The sequence below is a fragment of the Schistocerca serialis genome, chromosome 2, assembly GCF_023864345.2.
Source record: "Schistocerca serialis cubense isolate TAMUIC-IGC-003099 chromosome 2, iqSchSeri2.2, whole genome shotgun sequence".
Lineage (NCBI taxonomy): Eukaryota > Metazoa > Arthropoda > Insecta > Orthoptera > Acrididae > Schistocerca > Schistocerca serialis.
Genome location: NC_064639.1, coordinates 716,210,722 through 716,233,164, shown reverse-complemented (window position 1 = coordinate 716,233,164; position 22,443 = coordinate 716,210,722). Strand labels below are relative to the sequence as shown.

General features: G+C 42.1%; 1 protein-coding gene across 1 annotated transcript in view; it reads right to left on the bottom strand.

The window, feature by feature from the left end:
• Positions 1 to 22,443, bottom strand: part of LOC126457902 (ATP-binding cassette sub-family C member 4-like) — a 274,881-nt gene that overhangs the window by 180,329 nt on the left and 72,109 nt on the right. Inside the window, exon 4 of the mRNA XM_050094578.1 lies at positions 8,322 to 8,456. Coding sequence (XP_049950535.1) covers positions 8,322 to 8,456 — 135 coding nt within the window. The remainder of the gene's footprint in view (positions 1 to 8,321; positions 8,457 to 22,443) is intronic.

Genomic DNA, 22,443 nt, shown 5'->3' with positions numbered 1-22,443 from the left:
AGTTTCACCTAGCAGCAGTCAGTCATAAATTTTCCTGATTTTTTTAAAAATTCCATTTAGGTTCCAAAGACTGGACAGTACAATTATAGGGGCTCAAAAGAGACTGCAAATTTTGGTGCAAGGGAGAAATACAGTAAATATTAAGCTAATTCCCTCATTAGTAACATTCTCATTAAATACTCGCCAAAAAATAAGTTAAAGGAAGGTCTTTTTAGTTTGACTAACTCGTCATAGGAGATGTTTGCTTTTAACCTGGTCGCACTAACAGACGCTTGCCTCAGCCGATGCGCTCCAGTTCGAAGCCACGCCAGATAGTCACATGACAGGAACAGGCAACGGAAATTTGTAAACAGATTCAACAGTAGAAAATTGCTCATGCAGCTACTGTGTATAGCTGATAACATCTCCATGTTAAAATCTAATGCTTTCTGCGCAACCGGCAAGCAGTAAGAAGTTAGCCAGAGCAAGTCGTGCTGTTATGTAACAAGTAGTAGTGTAGCAATGGACGTTCTGGCTGATGAGTATATCAGTATTTCATCTGAAGCTTTTTAGTACACAATGTGTCTAATTCTTGACAAAGGGTTGAAGTAATTCATGCTTTAAACATATAATAAGGGTGGCATAGCCAGAGTCTTTATGATTTTGTAGTTTTGACTCTTGCTTTTAATGGGGACTTGATATGAACCATAGTATAGTAAGAGTATTGATCTTGCCAAAAGCCGAAAAGCTTAGTTTACTATACTATGGTACATATTAAGTCTCAATTAAAAAGCAAGAGTCAAAATGACATAACACCTGGTCCAGTCACATTAACGTGACCATTGCCTATTTTCGATGTCACTGTGCAACAACCACTCACAGAGGTCAGATGGCAGCAGTAGCGAATCAGGGCGATGTGGATGTTATGCAGTCATTTTCGTAATGCAGAAACAGTATTTGACTTTCAAAGGGACATGATCATTGGCTTTCGGATCACTCATGGAAGCGTTTCTGAAATAGCAAATCTGTAACCTGTTCATGTACCACCATGTTTAAAGTACCACTTGTATAGCAGAATGGTGCTATCCAAAATAGGGGCCAAGGCAACTGTGGGGCTGCATGGGAAGTAGCATTGTTGTTTTTGTGCCTCAGCAGCAGGCGCCTGGTTCATGCAGCCAAGCATTCGGCAACGAATGCTGGAATTCGCATGCCAATACTACAACTGGACCTCCATTGAATGGCGACAAGTGGCCTTTTCAGATGACTAATGGCGTGTACGGCGTGGAAAGTGAGAAGGAAAACACTCTGCAAGATTCGTTGGAAGGATCCAGGCCAGAGGAAAGAGCGTTTTGGTGTGGGGATTGTTTTTATGGCATTCCCTGGGTGATCTCTTCGTTCTGGATGGCAAAGTGGATCAACTCAAGTGGATGTCTGTCGTTCAGACCACCATTTACTTGTCTGTTTCTTCATATTTTCCTGTAGTCATTCCATCTTCCTATTTATTTATTTAATTTCAAAATGACTTATTTTAGTATCCCCAGCCATGTCTTCATCTTCTGTTTGTGACATATGCGTACATACATGTTGTCGGCCCTCTTTTGCCATCGAATCTGATGAGCACTAAATTGTTTATATAACTTACTCTCTGCTCTTCCTCTCTATACATGATGAATCCTCCTGCCCTTAAACACAATTTCATACTGCTGTTGATATTACCCTATATTCATCTGATCAGAAATCCTTCTGTCCATTTCGTGTCAATAGCCCACGCTATAGCCAGACCGCTCTTTCTAGCGCCCTCTCTAGCTTTCATACCACATTACAACTTGTGACATTCCAGGTGTCGACTGCTAGGGTCTTACCCTCTCGCTGGTTTTTCTTTTTCTCATGATCAGCACATCCATGGTACCCCCTACACAGAGAATCAAGTGCAGGACTAATGTGCACATGCATTCTCATGCCCTTCCCCTTTCAGATCCTCCCGCCTTTTGGAGCCAGTTTCTCGTCCAGGGAGCATGAGAGTACCTAGACCTCTGTTTGCTCCTCCACCCTCTTTAGCAGTCAAAGTCTGTCAATCAAACCATAATACTTATAATAAGAAAAATTTCACAAGTTACTGCTGAAGCCGAACAATAAATAAAAACATCGCCATGGTAGGTGCTGGATGCGACTATGAAAGTGGTGCCAGTAGTTTTAATGTGGGTTGTAAGACCTAATTTTCGTCTTCATTTTGGTAAGGGACGTGGGTAGATATGGCCTGGACAAGGAGAATGAGAGACAGTGTGTGAACCAGAAGTTACCTGGGTGGGATGTGCATCTTATGTAAACCAAAAAGTTTGGCAGAAGTCGCAGAAAGGGATTGTGGTCCGCTGGAATGTCACACTGTCGAACGTTGTACATTTGGTGTGCAAGTGCAGAATTTTCTACAGTGGCGCCAAACTTCAGTGATTTACAGTAAACAGACGGAATTTTGTATTTTACTGGTTAGGTGGAGATTGTCTTAACCTTTACATTGCAGCACGGCTTTAAAATTGAGAAGACAGAGAGTGACCATGTATGTTCATTTCCCTGGACAATCAGGAGCCAAACAGTTTAGAGGTCACACATCAACCCAGCAGCCTAAGTGCCGATAAGAACTCCGTCTTCAGGCCACAAGTGGCCCATCGGGACCATCCGACCGCCATGTCATCCTCAGATGAGGATGTGGATAGGAGGGGCATGTGGTCAGCACACCGCTCTCCCAGTCATTATGATGGTTTTCTTTGACCAGAGCCGCTACTAATCGGTCGAGTAGCTCCTCAGTTGGCATCACAAGGCTGAGTGCACCCCACAAAATGGCAACAGGTAATGGCGGCCCGGATGGTCACCCATCCAATTGTCAGCCACGTCCGACAGTCCGACAGCGCTTAACTTCAGTGATCTGACGGAAACCGGTGTAGCCACTGCGGCAAAGCCGTTGACCTGGGTGCTGATAGGAAGCATTTATTCACGTCAGGTTGTAAACTGTAATTTTCCATTATTCCAGTCATTAGTTTCGTTGACAACAACTTGGTGCCACATTCGAACCTTGATTTCCAGTCTTAAATAGCCTTCTCCAAAATATTTTTAATCCTACTGGACTGTCAATATATTTCCTTAACAAATGACTATCGCATTTTCTTGAGAATCAACATGTTAGTGGCCACATGGGGTAGCTGTGCAGTCTGAGGCATCTTATTATGGTCCGTGTGGCTCCTCCCTTGGGCATGGGCGTGTGTGTTATCCTTAGCGTAAGTTAAAGTTAGATTAAATAGTGTGTAACTGTTCTCAGCAGTTTGGTCCCATAAGATGTTACCACGCATTTCCATTTTCCGACACGTGAGTTTGTCTGCATCAACCAGTGTCTGAGAACATATTACATCCGTCCCTTCTTTGTTCATTAGCAGAGTGGTTCCGTGATGGCGGGTAGCAGGTTTTGCCATTTAATTACAGGGCGCCCCAAAGTCTGGGACCTGAGAGGCCAAGCATGACAGATGTGGCGACTCGGCAGTCGGTGCTCAGCAACGTGCGTGAGAGATTTTCCACGAGTGTAGCAAAAAGGACCGGAGCGCCATCCTCCATAAAAGTCAAAACTTCCAGCAGGTGTTTATCACTCAGACTAGACTGGAAATGGTGTGATTCAGTAACATATCGGTGTACCTCGCGCACCTGAAAAGCTGCACCCCACATTTCCTAGAAAAAAAAAAAGGGTCTGAGCACGACTGATGTCATAAATCCACACTGCACCGTGACTTTTTTGTCATTCAATGGTGTTTCCAGACAGTCAGAGGATTTCCAGTAGCCCAAATTCTGAAGTTGTGGGTTTGACATCTCTTCGAATTGCAAAATGGGCATCATCGGTCCACAACATGTTAGACAATCAATCGTCATCTTCCCACATGTTTTGAAGTGACCTCACCACTCATGCTCGCAAGACCGGTGGCCAACAGTTTGTAATCAGTTTGTAATCTTGTACGGATAGCTCTGGATAGTACGCCTTACTGCTCTCGAAACGATAGTACATGGAATGCCTGTGCAGTGTTCGGCTTCCTGAGCGCTGATTTTAGAGATGGGTAAAACTGTCCTTTTCAGAGATTGGATCAGAACTGGTCAATCACTGGAATGAACTAGTTCTTTTTCATGACTCACCACTCAACATTCACTCACAGAAATATGTAAAAGGAAGGTAAATTGCTTTTTGATTCAGATCACTAAACCTGTATTTTTATCTGGTAGAAGATATTTAGGAAGCTCGAGGAAAATCAGCAATTTCAGCAAAGAGGGCGTAACAGGCAAATGAAGGGAGAAGAAGTAATATATTTAAATTTTTATGATTTTTTAAGTAACTGTGATTTTAATAAGTTTTGTAATGGAGCAAGATGTATGAGACAGGCGAAATACCCTCAGACTTCAAGAAGAATATAATAATTCCAATCCCAAAGAAAGCAGGTGTTGACAGATGTGAAAATTACCGAACTATCAGTTTAATAAGTCACAACTGCAAAATATTAACGCGAATTCTTCACAGACGAATGGAAAAACTGGTAGAAGCGGACCTCGGGGAAGATCAGTTCGGATTCCGTAGAAATGTTGGAACACGTGAGGCAATACTAACCTTACGACTTATCTTAGAAGAAAGATTAAGAAAAGGCAAACCTACGTTTCCAACATTTGTAGACTTAGAGAAAGCTTTTGACAATGTTGACCGGAATACTCTCTTTCAAATTCTGAAGGTGGCAGGGGTAAAATACAGGGAGCGAAAGGCTATTTACAATTTGTACAGAAACCAGATGGCAGTTATAAGAGTCGAGGGGCATGAGAGGGAAGCAGTGGTTGGGAAAGGAGTGAGACAGGGTTGTAGCCTCTCCCCGATGTTATTCAATCTGTATATTGAGCAGGCAGTAAAGGAAACAAAAGAAAAATTCGGAGTAGGTATTAAAATTCATGGAGAAGAAGTAAAAACTTTGAGGTTCGCCGATAACATTGTAATTCTGTCAGAGACAGCAAAGGACTTGGAAGAGCTGTTGAACGGAATGGACAGTGTCTTGAAAGGATGATATAAGATGAACATCAACAAAAGCAAAACGAGGATAATGGAATGTAGTCAAATTAAATCGGGTGATGCTGAGGGAATTAGATTAGGAAATGAGACACTTAAAGTAGTAAAGGAGTTTTGCTATTTAGGGAGTAAAATAACTGATGATGGTCGAAGTAGAGAGGATATATAATGTAGACTGGCAATGGGAAGGAAAGCGTTTCTGAAGAAGAGAAATTTGTTACCATCGAGTATAGATTTAAGTGTCAGGACGTCGTTTCTGAAAGTATTTGTATGGAGTGTAGCCATGTATGGAAGTGAAACATGGACGATAAATAGTTTAGACAAGAAGAGAATAGAAGCTTTCGAAATGTGGTGCTACAGAAGAATGCTGAAATTAGATGGGTAGATCACGTAACTAATGAGGAGGTATTGAATAGGATTGGGGAGAAGAGAAGTTTGTGGCACAACTTGAGTAGAAGAAGGGATCGGTTGGTAGGACATGTTTTGAGGCATCAAGGAATCACAAATTTAGCATTGGAGGGCAGCGCGGAGGGTAAAAATCGTAGAGGGAGACCAAGAGATGAATACACTAAGCAGATTCAGAAGGATGTAGGTTGCAGTAGGTACTGGGAGATGAAGAAGCTTGCACAGGATAGAGTAGCGTGGAGAGCTGCGTCAAACCAGTCTCAGGACTGAAGACCACAACAACAACAACAATTAGATATAAAACTCTGGCCTGATGTAAGAGGACTCCTGAGGGCATTAATATGTTCAGGTTATGAATAAATAAAAAATTAAATATAACGTACAGGTTGTACAGGGATGAATGGTCAATATTCAGGGATATGACAGGAACAATCATTTGAAGCAAAAACCTTCATGCGGACATATGCACCCTTCTGAAAGGTTTCTGAGATGGAACATATTTAAAGTACATTGTTACTTACTTTCTTACTATTCAGTACATTGTCATTGTTTACAATGTACCATAGTAGCGTAGACAAATTCGAGACGAATAATTTGATATAGGACACGTGGTCTATCATATCGAGAAACTACCTCAAACTGGCTTACCTACACCTCAATGCATACACTTTGCGCGAGAATTTCCATATTCTCTCGCTCTCTTTACACAGCCTAAAAGTCCATGAGAAAAAAATTAGTAGAACCTTTTTAAAGGAAATTTAATGTAGTTTAATATTTTACTGCGTCAAGTTTGCGCTACAGGCGACGTATTTCGTATTATTCAAGAGAAACACTCAAAAGTAACTTTAAATATATTTCGTCTCTGAAACCATTTGGAATAGGGCATATGTCCAAACTTAGTTTTCTGCTTCAAATGATTGTTCCTTTCATATCTCTGAATATTGATCATGCCTCCTGAAGCAATCTGTATACATGGGCTATCATGTATGTAATAATAACCATTACATTTAGTATCCCATCCACCCAAAGCAATTTAAAGGTGCATGAAGGCTACCGACACACCAACAAAAGCAATATAAATGCGACAGGCATGGAAGAAGACATAATAGTGCATCTAACAAGAACACTCACACAACAAGGTAACAGAAGAACAACAACACAAGAAGATGACGATTAGAGCAGATCAAATAAGCACACAAAGAATTAAGAACTAAACTCGAATGAAGACGTGCTCAGATGAAAGTGAGTTGCAAGCTGTTTTACTGTGCCAAGAGCGCACAGGCCAGAGTGGCGCCTCAAGTCGCCATGTGGTCTGCTCCGTCTGGTTTCGTCCACGAGAGATAGTTGCCTGCAGTGAGCTACTTTGCAATCTGTTCCTTAAGAATGGGGGGGGGGGGGGGGCAGTAAGATAGTGAGCTACCTTGCTTCTGATCCCTGAGGTGGGGAACAGTGAGCTAGTGAGAAAGTGCGACTGGCGAGAGTGGTGTGGAGCACTGAGCTATTGGGAGGGGAGTGATGCCTAGATGACTTTGCGGCATGTCCCAACCACACGGTTGCCGAAGGCTGCAGCTTTTATCATCGCTGGCAACACATTACGAGAGCGATACTAAGTCAAATGATAAGAACTAACAGCTCGCTGAAAACCATGTAAACCTTTATTGAGCTTATGAAATTAGAGATATTCTTTCGAAACCAAGAACGGAAACATGCTGAAAGCGTTTTCTGCATGAATTTATCGTTCTGAGACGTAGATTTTAGTTTGCTTCGGTAGCTGTGTGGCCAGTGCAGTGGGTTACGATATTAAGGTTCCCAGATCCGATTCCCACCAAAGCCAATTTTTTTTGCACTCACAGACTGGGTTTTGTGTTGTGCTTATTTTCATATCGTTGTTATTAGCATTACTATTGAAATGGCTGAATGGATACTACCCAACAGCCAATAAATTTTAAGAAAGCGAAGCTTTCTCTATTTTCTGTTTTTATGGATGCAAAATCATCAAGTACTAAAAAGGTTTGCAAATACACATGTGTACATGTTCTATAATAAATTTTTTGTAGCTTGGAAATGTTTTCTTAAGGCTGTGAGATGGGTGCCATTGCAGCAGCCGAGCACAGAATTTTCTTCCCGCTCATTGCAGCCACCGGAAACGCATTTTGAAATCAGATGAGGTACCATTCATTTTTTTCTGAGTCATCCATTATCCACTCTTTAGAAATATCTGGCTCATTGCATCAATTCAGGAGCAGAGTGCCCATCTCTAGCTGACTTCATTATGCGGAAATGATCCTGTTCATATCTCCATTTCTTCCTTAACGAGCAGCAGTAGCACTTGTGTCTGGTCGTCCACTATGGTGCCAGTCGTCGAAACGATCCGTGTCTTCATGAAAATTTTCTTCACAGCGACATTTGTCACAGCATCTTTAACCGTTCGAATATCCTCCTGTAAAGCTGCAGTGTAGATTCTCCTGTCTGAAAACGAAGCTTCAGTAACAATGCCTTTTCTGGTAAAATAAACATGCCGCGATTGCTGGCGTATCCGAGTACCTCTCATACCACAGCTCATGTTATACAAGAGTCTCTTGCAGGACCACTGGCGTGTTGCTGTCCATCGCCATCTGTTGGCTAGTTTGTGCGTCCGTTTTTGGTTTCAGTAAAACCCCATGTCATTTCATGAATGTGTGTCAAGTTTTACCTCTCTACCTACATTATTCCGTGAATTAGTGCATTTTCATACGTTAACGGACTTTTGGGTCACCTACTCTTTTTCAAACTAATTTTTCGAGTATTGTGTTAACTTGTTGCAAGCTGTCACAGTTCAATACATGCCAAAGATTTCAGTATATGAACAATATATACAAACCTAAGGATAACCACGTCGAAAAGTTCCAGAAGACCATAGAGGAAGTAGCGCAGCCAGAACAACCTGAGTACAGCCCGAGTGAAACTCGGTTTGATGCCCTTCTCTTTTGCTTGCATGCGTTCCTCGTCCCAAGACCTGAAACAATGTATATTGAAATAAATTGGAGAAATACAAATGATGCTAGCACAGTTTTACGATGTCACACTGCAGACGGATTGCTCCAGATATGCTTCTACGAGACCTATTCGAAAAGTAAGGTCAGATCGACCGCAAAATAGAAACCACCGTGAAAATCAAAAATGTTTTATTTGCAACCGTTACTACACGTTACAGCTACTTCTCTACATAGTTGCCGCTCCGATTTAGATATCTGTTATAGAGTTGTACCAACACCTTTGTTATAGAACGAGGCCGCCTGCGCTTCGTGCCAGTTATCTACTCTGGTCTACAGCTTGTTGTCCATGCCAGAATGTTGTCTTTATAATGTCCCCAGTGAAATACTAAGAAAAGACTTAAAAACGTTATTTATAAAGAAGAGACATTAAAAAATTGAGTAATAAGTGGACACTATAGTTCAATTCTTTTATCTTGGCGGCTCGCGCATGCCCGCCCAGACGCGGGAGATTGTTGTGTTGCCAGTTGCACACGACGCACGCGCCAATAGAAGCGGCGCCATAGTATAGCATAGTTCGCAAGCTTACGTGTAGGGGGGAGCGCGCAGTTCATGAAGTAAAGCCACCACGGCCGCATTAACCCTTTCGCTGCTACAAAGACGTGCTCCCTGCATTCCGCGCTGTGCGCGATTTTGTCACTGCACTGCTCGCCTGTGCAGAAACATCGTGTTCCGACTGCTTTGACATTCTTATCAATCAATTCCACAAAAACTATTTGGCCCAAAAATTAGATTTTTATACATCTTCTTTACTGATATCTTCCCCCCATAAATGACTTAATTTTGTTTCGACGTTCAACGCAGTTATTAAGCAGCACTAAATATAGTAAACCATTGCACGAAATTTTGAAGAGTTTGCAGAGGTAAAAGTCCATAGAGTATACTTTGCGTATGGTCGATTTTAGTTGCCACAATGTTGAGAATGAAATGTGGACAAGATACCCAAATTTCATATAAAATTTACTGTATAACAATAGCTCATATAAATACCACATAGGTGTCGTATGTAATATTGAGAAATATTCCGTCTTTCGCGACTGTAATAAAAGTTTTATTTACACTGAGCACGTTTGGCTTTATTTTAAAGCACTTCAGTCGATCAAAAGGAAGTAGACAAAATACATTAAACAAAACTGTGGACTTACAAAAACATTAGGACTTGTATATACCGTCTATCAGTGAAGTGCTCTGAGCTATGTCAAATATAATTTTTGTGTGTGGACCACACAAACATCATTTATTTGCTAAAACACTGATCTGCCAACACAAGCGTTGAATATTGTGTTACCGCAGCACAAAACTACGAAAGGTGACTCGGCAATGGAGGAGATGCTTCAAAAGAGAGAAACGCGTCTGGTCTAAATAAGTCCCTTATTACAGTTGCAGAAGAGGAATATATTTCAGTACCGTTGGTAAAACTGCGACTGTGGAACAAAAACAAGAAAGAGAACATGAGTACCATTGTGTATGTGCCATACCTTTCCTTGATTGAAGTGCTTTAAAATAAAGCCAAACGCGTCCAGTGTAAATAATACTTTTATAACAGTCGCGAAAGACGGAATATTTCTCAATATTACATATGACACCTTTGTCGTACTTAAATTAAATGAGATATCGTTATACAGTAACAGTTGAAATTTAGGTATCTTGTTCACATTTCATTCTCAACATTGTGGCAACTAAAATCGACCATACGGAAAGTATACGCTATGGACTTCTACCTCTGCAAACTCTTCAAAATTTCGTGCAATGGTTTACTACATTTAATGCTGCATAATAACTGTGTTGAACATCGAAACAAAATTAAGTCATTTGGGGGGGGGGGGGGAGGTATCAGTCAAGAAGATATGTAAAAATCAAATTTTTGGGCCAAATAGTTTTTGTGAAATCGAATGATAAGTGTGTCAAAGCAGTGGGAACACCATGTGTCTGCACAGGCGAGCATTGCAGTGATGACAAAATTGCGCACAGCGCGGAATGTGGGGAGCACCTGTCTGCAGCAGCGAAAGGGTTAATGAAGAGACAAAGCACTAGAAATTTCAAAAAATTGCATCCAAACGAATATAATTCGTGAAGTAAGGCACTTCGATATTGTTTTTAAATAATGAAAATATTAAGCACCACACAAGGTTTGAATTCATAACCTTTCACATTGCAGCCCAACACCTTAACCGTTACGCTAACGCACCTCATCTGACTACATAACGCCATGAGAACTATAACACGTCACGCAAAATACTGTTGGTATGACTATGAATTACTCACGCTTCGTCGAAGTACAATAGGAAATAAACAATTACCACTGTTCTTTATTGCAAAAAAGCGGTTCGTGAGAGTGATACAAACACCTTTCCTTGCTATCGCTTGAATTAGGAGTCTTATTGCTTGTTTGGTTTAATTAATTAATAGAATATGAAGCAATTGGAATAAAGAATGCATTTTCCAAACTTTCTATAAAAGAATGTCTGCTATCAAGACATTGCTTTTGCTCTATTACTTTATTTATGACTGAACGTTTCTAAAACTGAAGACACTCGTCCATGCTCTGCACTGCAGTCGAGATGTGGCAACGTCGTTCTCTGTTCATTGGCTGACTGTGTTTTGTAACGTCAGATGCGCAGAACGAGCCTAAACTCGGCCGCCAACGTAAATGACACGCACTTTAGCCGCTCAGGCGAACATACATTTTTCTCATGTATCCGTATTACAATAATTCCTCTGTGTAATTTTCGATGGCAAAGAAATAAAATAAAATGATCTAAAGAGACGACAAGATACGCATTTTTGTTAATTTTTTTAGTCGCCTTCACTTCTTCTCTTGTCTTGGTTGCGTGTAGACGGACACCTTGCGAGTGCTGGCAAATGTAAGCATATTTGTACTAATTAAGCAGATAATATATTGATTTAATATTATTGTTCACTTTTAATTTGTAAGAGGTGATCTCGATTTCATGTCCACCTTCCTTGAATTAACCTGCATTCGAGTAATTTACAGTGCAACAATCACAGCGGCCGATGCAGCCAACGACGCCATTAAGTGGCGATATTAACTTATAAAAATTAGCGGAAACGGAAAACTCGCCCGGTATTAATATAAGATACGTTTTTCTCCACAACCGCCCGACGTTGCAGAAAATACGTAGCTTTAAGATTCTTATTTTCAGTACAACAGCCAAGAGCCAGAGCCACGACTCCGACTACAATACAATGGTTAACGGAGGTAAGAAAAAATACTCCCGCGCGTGTGTGGGCCGCAATTGTAATTAATAACTGAAGGTTCTTTGCTTTAAAGTGAACTGACTAGCCGAGGAAATTAATATATTGTAAATCAAAATTGAATGAAATATCATTTTGATTAAGGCCCACCACTTAAGCCGGCAACGATCACCACTACCAGTCAATTTCTGTAGTAAATAATAAATTTAATGACGACGGCAGACGGACGCGAGATTGGCGGCGCAACTTTGGGGCCAGATCAAAGAAAATGCGAGATTTATTAATATGATACTTACTATTGTAATGAACGTAATTGTGTATGTGCCTAACTGTTGTAGAATATTAATGCCTATATGAATTCTTTTACACATGCACAACAACAAAACCACACCCTGACGAGATCTGGAGAAGAAAAAAGTGTAGAAAAGAAAAAGGATTACGTGAAAGAGAAATAACAGAGATAAGGCCTATTGTGCAAGCATCCTGTGTAGTTCTGTGCGGAATATCGACCCGATATGCACATGAGATACCTCGGTGAAAAAATAGTAAGTAGAGTGCAAATTAAGTTATGTGTAATTGTGAATTTATGTGTTTATTTTTGGGTGTGTGTATCAGTGTTAAGGATTTGTCAGGGGCCTAAAGTGAATCTATTATGGGTAAGACAGGACAACCTAAAGCATCCATACCAGACGAACAAAATTCTATTAACATGGAAAATGAGGATCACTTGCAAAACGTAAACGAATCCCAAACCACCGCCTCAGATAACATAATTTCCGGAGCTGGGGGCGAGGATCTGTGGACGGTGACTGACGCTCCACAGTAGAATGGGAATAGAATAACAACAACTCCACTACCTGGGCAGGAGGGCCGCTCACCGATTGCAGACCCATTTGCAGAATTTCTGCGCAGGTTATAAGAAAGAGATAGGCAGAAAGATCAGAAATTTGCTCAGATGTCTATGAGCAAGAGCAACAAAGAAAACAGAAAGAAAGGAGAAATTAAAGTATGTCAGAACAGAGGGAAAAAGAAAGAGACAGAGAAAGGGACGAAAAACTGGCTCAGATGCTACATGAGCAGGAGAAAAAATTAACGCAAATGCTTCATGAGCGTGAGTAGAAAGATAGAGAGCGAGGCCAAAGACTAGAAACGAAACTAAACAGTGTCCAAAGTGAACATGCCGAAACGCGAGATGCTTGAAAAAAAAAACCTGATTTTGTGCAAAGCCTAGCCGACGAGATGCAAAAACTACAGATAATGCACGGATCTTCATAGCTAGCGGTTCATGTGAGCAGAGATGAAATTCAAGAAGAGTCAGTAACGGACTGTCTTGTGGGTGATCAAACACTTCCCATCAAAAACGCTGCAGGAGCATCTTTATCGCCCCTTCAGAGTGCGGTGGAGAATTGTGATGCAGAAGGAAACATATGACAGCTATGTTATGTGGACTGCATGACATCAGGCGAAATTTCATACCAGGCCCTCGTACTTGGCGGGAGACACTGTTGTTCTAGGCATCTTTACGTGGTCACTGTGCGCTCAGAACTGAAAAGAGCGAAGTGACGCGATCGACGGGCAAACTAAAGACACAGCCCAATACATCTGTGCAAAGCTTCATCGAATTTTCCCTGTGGTTTCCATTTCGCACCCCTTACTTTCCGAATAGCTCTCATACATTATTATCGTACTCCGAAAGCCATCTAAAGGCTATGAGGGAAGGTTGTAAGCGTGACACCAAATTTTCCCCTTATATGTTGCATTCTCGAATTTTACAGCTGTCTGTAAGCCTCCGTATGAACTCGAAGTTCTCGCTGTGGTCATTTCGTGAAATGCATTTGGGAGAAAGTGGTAAAAATGAAAATAAGCGTTTGGTGTCATTGTCCGGGAGGCCCCTGACGGGGCAGATCCGGCCGTCTTGATGCAGGTCTTATGACATTCGACGCCACACTGGACGACCTGCGCGCCGGATGGGGATGAAATGATGATGAAGTCAACACAACACCCAGTCCCTCAGCGGAGAAAACACCGACCCTGCCGGGAATCGAACCCGGACCCCTCAGGACGGCAGTCCGTCACGCTGACCATTTAGCTATTGGGGCGAACTGGATAAAGTGGTATATTTAGCTCACTCTCCTTGAAAGGTATGCTCTTGGAATTTGAACAGTAAAGCTCTCCATGGCACACAACGCCTCTCCTGCAGCGCGTGTCCTGGAGCTGACAGAGCGCCTTCGTGACTCCCGCGTGCCTGTTAAATGGGCCCCTGACCAAACAGCCGCTCTTCTTCCCATATTCTGTATTATTTCTGTTAATCCTAACGGCTAATGGTCCCAAACTGGAGATCAGTTCTCAAGAAGCGCTGAATGAAGGTTTTATAAGCTACTAATTTCTTGCTGGAGTAATAATTCATTTAGATTCTTCCAATGGATCTCTTTATGTCATCTACCATTCCAACAATTAGTTTTATGTGGTTGTTCTGCTTTGTGTCTCTCCGCACGTATACTCCCAGACATTTTGGAGGTGTGAGTGTGTTAATGATCGAACAATAAGATTCATCCCGCCTATATATGTATAATATGTTGCCTTACAACGCTACCACCTGGACGTAGCGTTTATATTCCGTTACTTGGAGAGTAGATCTGTTACTTAGGGAACTCACCGGCACGACGCTCCCCCCCCCCCCCTCACTCCCCCCCCCCCACCCCCACCCCTCAGATGGAAGGACAATCTGTCGCCGATATACCTCGCTGTCCGTCTGCGAACGACCATACACTGCCATCCTGCTGTTTATTCTGCGACTCCCTGCAGCTACCTCAGTAAACAGTATATAGATTCGTAGGTTCGTAGGTCGAATAACTTCGGGAGGCACACGTGGATTTTAATTTAAACACTCGTTTAATATCAGCTACGCAAACAATAATGTATACACTCTATTTAATATCGGTTACGCGAATAGATCAGGTCACACTTGGTGGAACATGAAGTCGAATAAAAATGCCTTCAGAGCATATCGCACCCCTTCAAGAACAGTAATAAAACCCAAAATTGTTGGCAGTAAATTCCATTATATTTTTCGCACTTCACAAGTATTTTCCAGTGATATAAACTAAAGATGCCGTTTTCCGACTTATGTCACCTTTCTTGCTGGGGCACGATGTATGAAACAAAAACAATCAACTCCTACAGTGTAGGCTTTCGCTGGCAGTACTTACATTCGTGACGATTTTTGTTTTATGGGCGTTGGGCTGTGGTCCAAGAGATGTTTTGTGCCTAACCTCCCGTCTCATAATGCTGGAGACGTTGTCAGAGATTGTAAAGATGCAATTAGTAGGTTCGAAATTAACTAGGTTCAGCAAGCTGGTATGGTTTGAAGAAAGCACAGGTCACACACATCTACAAGAAGTGCAACAGGAGTCATCCACAAAAGTACCGTTCAATATCCTTGACACCCACTTCTTGCAAAATCTTAGAACATATTCCGAGCTCAAATACAATGAAGTGTCTCGAACATAATTATCTTCTCCACGTGAATTAGCAGGGATTAATCGATCATGTGAGAACGAACTCGCACTTTTGTCACGTGTCGTCCTGAAAGCAAAGGATCAAGCCAATCAGATAGATGCAGAGTTTATAGGCCTCCGAAGGGCTTTTGACTTACTACCACCAGAAAAAACTTCAGGTGTTCAGCAGGAAAGGGTGATGGGACACTTGCTTTCCACGTTATATATCAATGACTTAGCAGACAATGTTAATAGCAACCTCAGACTTTTCGTAGATGATGCATTTATCTGTTATGAAGTACTGTCTGAAGAATGCTGCACAAATATTCAATCAGATCTTGACAGATATCTAACTGATGAAAATATTGACAACTCACTCTAAATGTTCTGAAGTTAGAACATCGTGTTTCACAAAACGTAGAATCGTATTATTATAATATCCAAGGAAGCTAAGACGAAATGGCTTCATGAAAAATGTGAAGAAATCGAAAAAGAAATGTTAGTCAGAATTACTAACACAGCATATAAGAAAGTCAAAACAACAAGCGAAGGCGTTAACATAGAGAGTGCAACGGGAATTCCACTGTTAACTGCAGAGGAAAGAGTGGATAGATGGAAAGAGTACACTGAAGGCCTCCATGTGGAGGAAGATTTGTCTGATGTGATAGAAGAAGAAACGGGAGGCGACTTAGGGATCAAGTATTACAATCAGAGTTTAAGACAGCTTTGGAGGACTTAATATCAAATAAGGAAGAAGGGATACATAACATTCCATTAGAATTTTTAAAACCATTGGGGGTATTAGCAACTAATTGACTATTTACGTTGGTGTGTAGAATGTACGAATCTGGCAATATACCGACTGACTTTCGGAAAAATATTATCCACACAGTTCGGAAGAGCGCAAGAGCTGACAAGTGCGAGAGCTATCGCACAAGCAGCTTATCAGCTCATGCATCCAAGTTGCTTACAAGAATAGCATAGAGTAGAATGGAAAAGAAAATTGAGTATGGGTTTGGTGACAATCAGTTTAGGAAAGATAAAGGCATCAGAGAGGCAATTCTGACGTTGTGGTTGATAACGAAAGCAAGACTAAGGAAAAATCAAGACACGTTAGTAGGATTTGTCGACCTGGAAAAAGCGTTCGACAATGTAAAACGGTGAAATATTTTCGAAATTCGGAGAAAAATAGGGGTAAGCTCGAGGGAGAGACGGGTAATATACCACATGTACAAGAGCCAAGGAGGAATAATAGCAGTGGAAGACCAAGAACGAAGTGCTCGGATTAAAAAGAGTGTAAGACAGGAATGTAGTCTTTCGCCTCTTCTGTTCAATCCGTACATCGAAGCAACGATGTAAATAAAAGAAAGGTTCATTAGTGGAATTAAAATTCAAGATGAAAGGATATCAGTGATACGATCCGCTGATGACGTTGCTATCCTGAGTGAAAGAGAAGAAAAATTACATGATCTCCTGAGTGGAATAAACAGTCTAGTGAGTACAGATTATAGATTGCGAGTAAATAGAAGAAAGACGAAGGTCATGAAAAGTAGAAGAAATGAGAACAGCGAGAAACTTAACATCAGGATTGATGGTCACGAAGTAGATGAAGTTAAGGAATTCTACTACCTAGGCAGTAAGGAGGAGCAAGGAGGACATCAGAATCAGACAGGAACTGGCGAAAAGGTCATTCCTGGCCAAAAGGAGTCTATTAGTATCATAGGCCTTCATTTGAGGCAGAAATTTATGAGAATTAACGTCTGTAGTACACCATAGAATGTTAGTGAAACATGGGCTGTGGGAAAACCGGAACAGAAGAGAATCGAAGCATTTGAAATGTGGTACTATAAGCGAATGCTGAAAATTATGTGGACTGATAAGGTAAGGAATGACGAGGTATAGCACAAAATCGGAGAGGAAAGGAATACATGAAAAACACCGATAAGGAGAAGGGACAGGATGATAGGACATCTGGTATGACGTCAGGGAATACTTTCTATTGTACTGGAGGGAGCTGTAGAGGACAAAAACTATAGAGGAAGAGAGAGATTCGAATACACCCAGCAAATAATTGAGGAAGTAGGTTGCAAGTGCTACTCTGAGATGAAGAGGTTGGCGCAGGAGAGGAATTCGTGGCAGGCCAAATCAAACCAGTACGAAGACTGAAGACACACAAAAAAAAAAATCCATGAGTCACAGTCGAAGTCAGTCAGCTCATACAAATATGTGAGTGTAAAATTAGCCGGAGTATGAAATGAAAGGATCACATAGTGTCAGTCGTAGATACAACAGACAGACTGCAGTTCATTGGTAGGATAATGGGAAATGGAGTCAATCTACTAAGATGATTACGTTAAAAGCACTAGTGCGACGCATCCTAGAATACTGTTCAAGTGTGTGGGACCCGTACGAAATGGAACTAACAGTGGCTATTGGACGGATACAAAGAAGGGAACACGAATAGTCTCAGATTTGTTTGATCCAAGAGAGTGTGTCACGAAGGTGCTGAAAGAATTGAATTGGCAGTCGCGTGAAAATAGACATAAACTGTCGCCTGAAACCCTACTTACAGCGTTTCTAAAAGTTAAATTATGTGATGAATCTAGAAATCTAAGAATATACTACAACCCCATGTGTATCGTTCACATAGGGATCGCGAAGAGAAGATTGGACTAATTGTAGGAAGCCCTGGGGGGGGGGGGGGGGGGGGCGGGGGGCGGGGGCGCGGAGGGGGCGGGCGGGGGGAAGGGGGTTAAGTAATTTTTCTTCCCACCCACCATGCGGGAATGGAACTGGAAAAAGCCCTAATAACTGGTAAATGGACGTACCCTTTTCCATGCTCTTCATACTAAATGGTTCAAATGGCTCTGAGCACTATGGGACTTAACATCTGAGGTCATCAGTCCCCTAGAACTTAGGTCTAGTTAAACCTAACTAACCTAAGGACATCACACACATCCATGCCCGAGGCAGGATTCGAACCTGCGACCGCAGCGGTCGCGTGGTTCCAGACTGTAGCGCCTAGAACCGCTCGGCCACTCCGGCATATCCATGAAACTGTCAGGTCGCAACTGCTTCCAAAAGCCACGGAGTCGCACCGTCGATTGTTACGGAGGTTGAGAACAGTTTTGGGTGGAAAAATGGGGGAAGATGTGAGGTAGGGGGGAGGACGAGAAATTTTAAAAATGTTGTATAACAGTAAAAAGGAGGTTCATTCGAAAGAAGCCATGAAAATTGCGTCCAGTGGAATTTGCGCCCAACCAGAAATCTGTGCAATCTCCGCCCAATACCTACTCCTTTTGTGCCACGGCTTACCTGCGCCCAGACAGTCGTAATTGCTCTCTAAATTACCTGCTCCACAGACACAGCCGAACTTCGGACCGATTGACCTCCTCTGTCGCAGTAGTCGTCTGTCTGAACAGACAGCCTTAGTACCGCTCCAGCTGTCGTAGAGTTGAGATTGTACGACTTGGTGCTTCCGACAAAATAGCTCCGACAGGGAAGTTTCAACAACCATTCGCGGAAGCCATGACATCTCTATAAAGGTTATTCTGGCATGGTGAAGAGAACGAAAGAAGATGGGACTGCGACGTGGCGCTGTTCAAGATAGAAAACAACCCGCTGCCGAGCAATGCTTAATACAAAGGATGCGAAGGTGCTTTTTCCACTCTAGCAGCAATATGGAGCTTCGGAAGGAAGCTCCTTAGGAAGTAAGGAAGAAACTGTACCAACCAAATGAAAGGGCACGAGAGGAAGAGGCTTCTATGTCCAAAATATATTCAGAGGAGGTGAGCTGCCTGCATAACCTGAAACGCCAGAGCAGCAAGCAACGAAGAAAATTTTATATTACAAACGGGAAAATTCGCAGGGCAATGAGAGAGACTAGCTGACAAGAAAAGAAATTTATCTCAAAGCAGAGTTACTAACTATGAATGATGGCAGCAGTTTTCTGTTAAGCGAGGACGAATTAGGAGAAACGATAATACATTTTAGCGGACGAGCAGGGAGAGAAGCTCTAAGAAGTAAACAATTTTTTTTAATGGATGGTACACATTCAAGTGCTTTAGCAAACAGTTATCGCAAATACACACCATTCTCGCCGACTTTGAGATTACAGATAATGAGACAAGCATATATCCAGTTGCCTTTGCATTATTACCAAACAAAAGAAAAGAGGCACATATCCGTCTTTCCCAAAATTTGGTGGAAAATATTCCAGAATGGAAACCTGCAAACGTAGTCGTAGATCTCGAGTTAGCAGCGATTGAAGCTGTACTACCGACAGCCGAAGAGCATGGAGGTTATTTCCACACGAAGAAGTCTCTCTGGAGAAAAGAGCAAGATGTAGAATTTAGTGATGAACACAAAGAAAATGAAGAAGCGAGCCAATAAATTCGCATGTGTGCTGCGCTGGCGTTTCTGCGGCCTAAAGATGTATATGACGGCCGGCTCGAGATACATTCACATGCTCCGGATATCCCCAGGCTTTCTGATGTTTTGACTACTGTGTAGATAGATGGTTTGAAAAAAAAAAAAAATTGTGTGAATTCCTAAGGGACCAAACTCCTGAGGGAATCGGTCCCTAGACTTACACACTACTTAAACTAACTTACGCTGCTAAGGACATCACACACACCCATGCCCGAGGGAGGACTCAGACCCCCGGCAGGAGGGGCCACGCGAGCCATGACATGTCGCCTCAAACCGCGCGGTCACTCCGCGTGGTGGTTTGGAAAAGAAAGAAAATCCTATCAACCTTTCGAGTTGCTACAAACTGCGCCATCGAAACGACCAATGCTGTAGAAGGCTGGCTCCACAAAAGTAACGACATGCTTGCTGAACCAAATCCTAACATCAAAGACGTAATTAGGTTAATTAGATGTATGAAAAGAGAAGCAGAAATGAGGATGGTGAGATAAAGGTTTGCTTCAAATCTATCTCCTACCTACAAAAGCTGACTAAAATTATCAAAAGATGAGGATAGATAGAGAACGGTAAAAATGTAAATAGCAACCTACAAATAGTAAAAACAAAAACACATTATTAAGGAAGCAGAACAAGAAACTGAAATCCCTTAGTGACAAGTGACTAGCACGTAGCTTAGAACAACTTCCTTCTTTTTCGGCTGCAAATTTTGAAATTGCCTCGTCAGTATTGGTACCTTTAGTTACCTGATTTTTATTGATTATCTGATTAATTATTATGCTTGACTCATAGTGAACCCCAGATTACACTTAATTAATTCGATTTTTGAAAAATAAAAAAAAGAATTCTCTTACGTAACGCCATCGAAACACACGAAGTTTAGAAAAATCTTAGCTCCAAAATAAAGTGGGAACATATCTTCTGGTAAACCTTGCGGGATGTAAGGTCGTGGTCCACGAAACTCTTCAGCTCCTAACGTTTCGTCCAGTGCTTCGCTGGACATCTTCAGAGGGGTGTTTCTCCTCCGGTGAGTCTTGCCGACTGACGGGTCGGACGTCTGAGAGCGACTTATGTATCGTAGAAAGTGGGCGTGACCAGAGTTACACGTGATAGGAGAAACACCCCTCTGAAGATGTCCAGCGAAGCACTGGACGAAACGTTAGGAGCTGAAGAGTTTCGTGGACCACGACCTTACATCCCGCAAGGTTTACCAGAAGATATGTCATCCGGTCGTGAAAGCCTTCATACTATAAAGTGGGAACAGTTTCGAAAAAATCTTAGTTGTGAAATTTGTGCAGGGATACTGTCTTCAGGAATCTCACAATAATTGTCAACAGATTTTTGAATAATCGTGAGAATTTTTAATCAAATGACGAGGATCTGAAACAGCAAACGTTCCACGGTTTTGCAACCTGAATCGATTTTTTTTAGGAATCGTGGATCACTCTTAACACTGATTTTCTCAGAGCGCAGCGTTCTGCGAGCTCGAAAATCTCCAGGTAGGTTCCTTCAGCTCTTCTACCTGCCAGGAAAGGGCATTAGTGGACTCTTCCTCGATCCTTCCTAGGCCCAATTTTACTGGGCCCACTATTTTATGACGCAGAATGCTGTCATGCTGATACAAAGACTCATCGCTCCGAACTGGTCTTCTACTGTGCGCCGCACACAATGCTGCAAATTGTGCTCATCTCCTTCCACAGTTAGCATTTTTTAAGTGCAATAAAGAAATCACTCTCTAACTACGAAAACCACCCTCATACCGAACACCACCGTGGTACTTTTGCCAACACACATGATGGCAGGTAACGTTCTCCAAGCATTCACCAAACGGACCTTTCGACTGTCACAGGATATAGCGTGATTCATTAACCCGAATCACTCGTTTTCAGACATCCGCTATCCAGCTGCATCGCGCTCTGCGCCACCTCAGGCGTCGCTTAGAGTTGACTACAGAAATGTATGGCCAATGAGAAGCTGCCCGACCATCGTATCCCATTTATTTTATCTCCATGCTCACCGTGATTGTGCCATCTGGACCACTGGTAGCTCTTTAGAACTCAAGAGTGATTTCTTCCGCTGCTTCCATGCGATATCTTACAGCCACCCTCCACAATTCTCGACGGTTCCTGTCCGTCAGTACATGACATTTGGGTGGTCTTGGTTTCCCTATGGTTGTCCCTTCGCCTTCCCATTTCACATTCACATCACTATCAGTCGACATGGAAAGCTTTAGATGGTTTGAAAAGTTACTGATAGATTTGTTTCTCACGATAAGTCCATGTTCGATGTCACTGAGCTATCCTGACCGATCCGTTCTGCCCTTTCTCTTATTCTACTGACAGCACAATACTCCCCGCGTCCTCGTATATAATACTAGCGACTCCAACTTTTGTGACACATAGTGGTTAATCCCACATTATGTGCGGGTACTTTTGACCAGTTATAATTATTTATAATCAAAGAAGGCGTATTTAGTACAAATAAAGAACAAAAGCATTTTCCTTGAAACTTTTACCGTTTCAAAATGTTACATAAAGTCAATGAACAGGTTACGTACACTACAACGCATTTTGAGGCAAATTAGTGTGGGAAAGTGCAGTCTCCATCGCTTATCTGCGTGAAGGCAAATGTGTGACCTGTTATTATGCTGTTATAGCTACGACATCGGAGAATGATTATAATGTAAACGTATTAATTGCAGAAACTGGAGTACAACTTCAAAGAGCCAAGGTCGCTATTGTACAGCGTTTATTTGATGATCGGTTTCAGCAAACTATGTTGCCATCACCTGATCTCTAAAGCAGGGATCAAC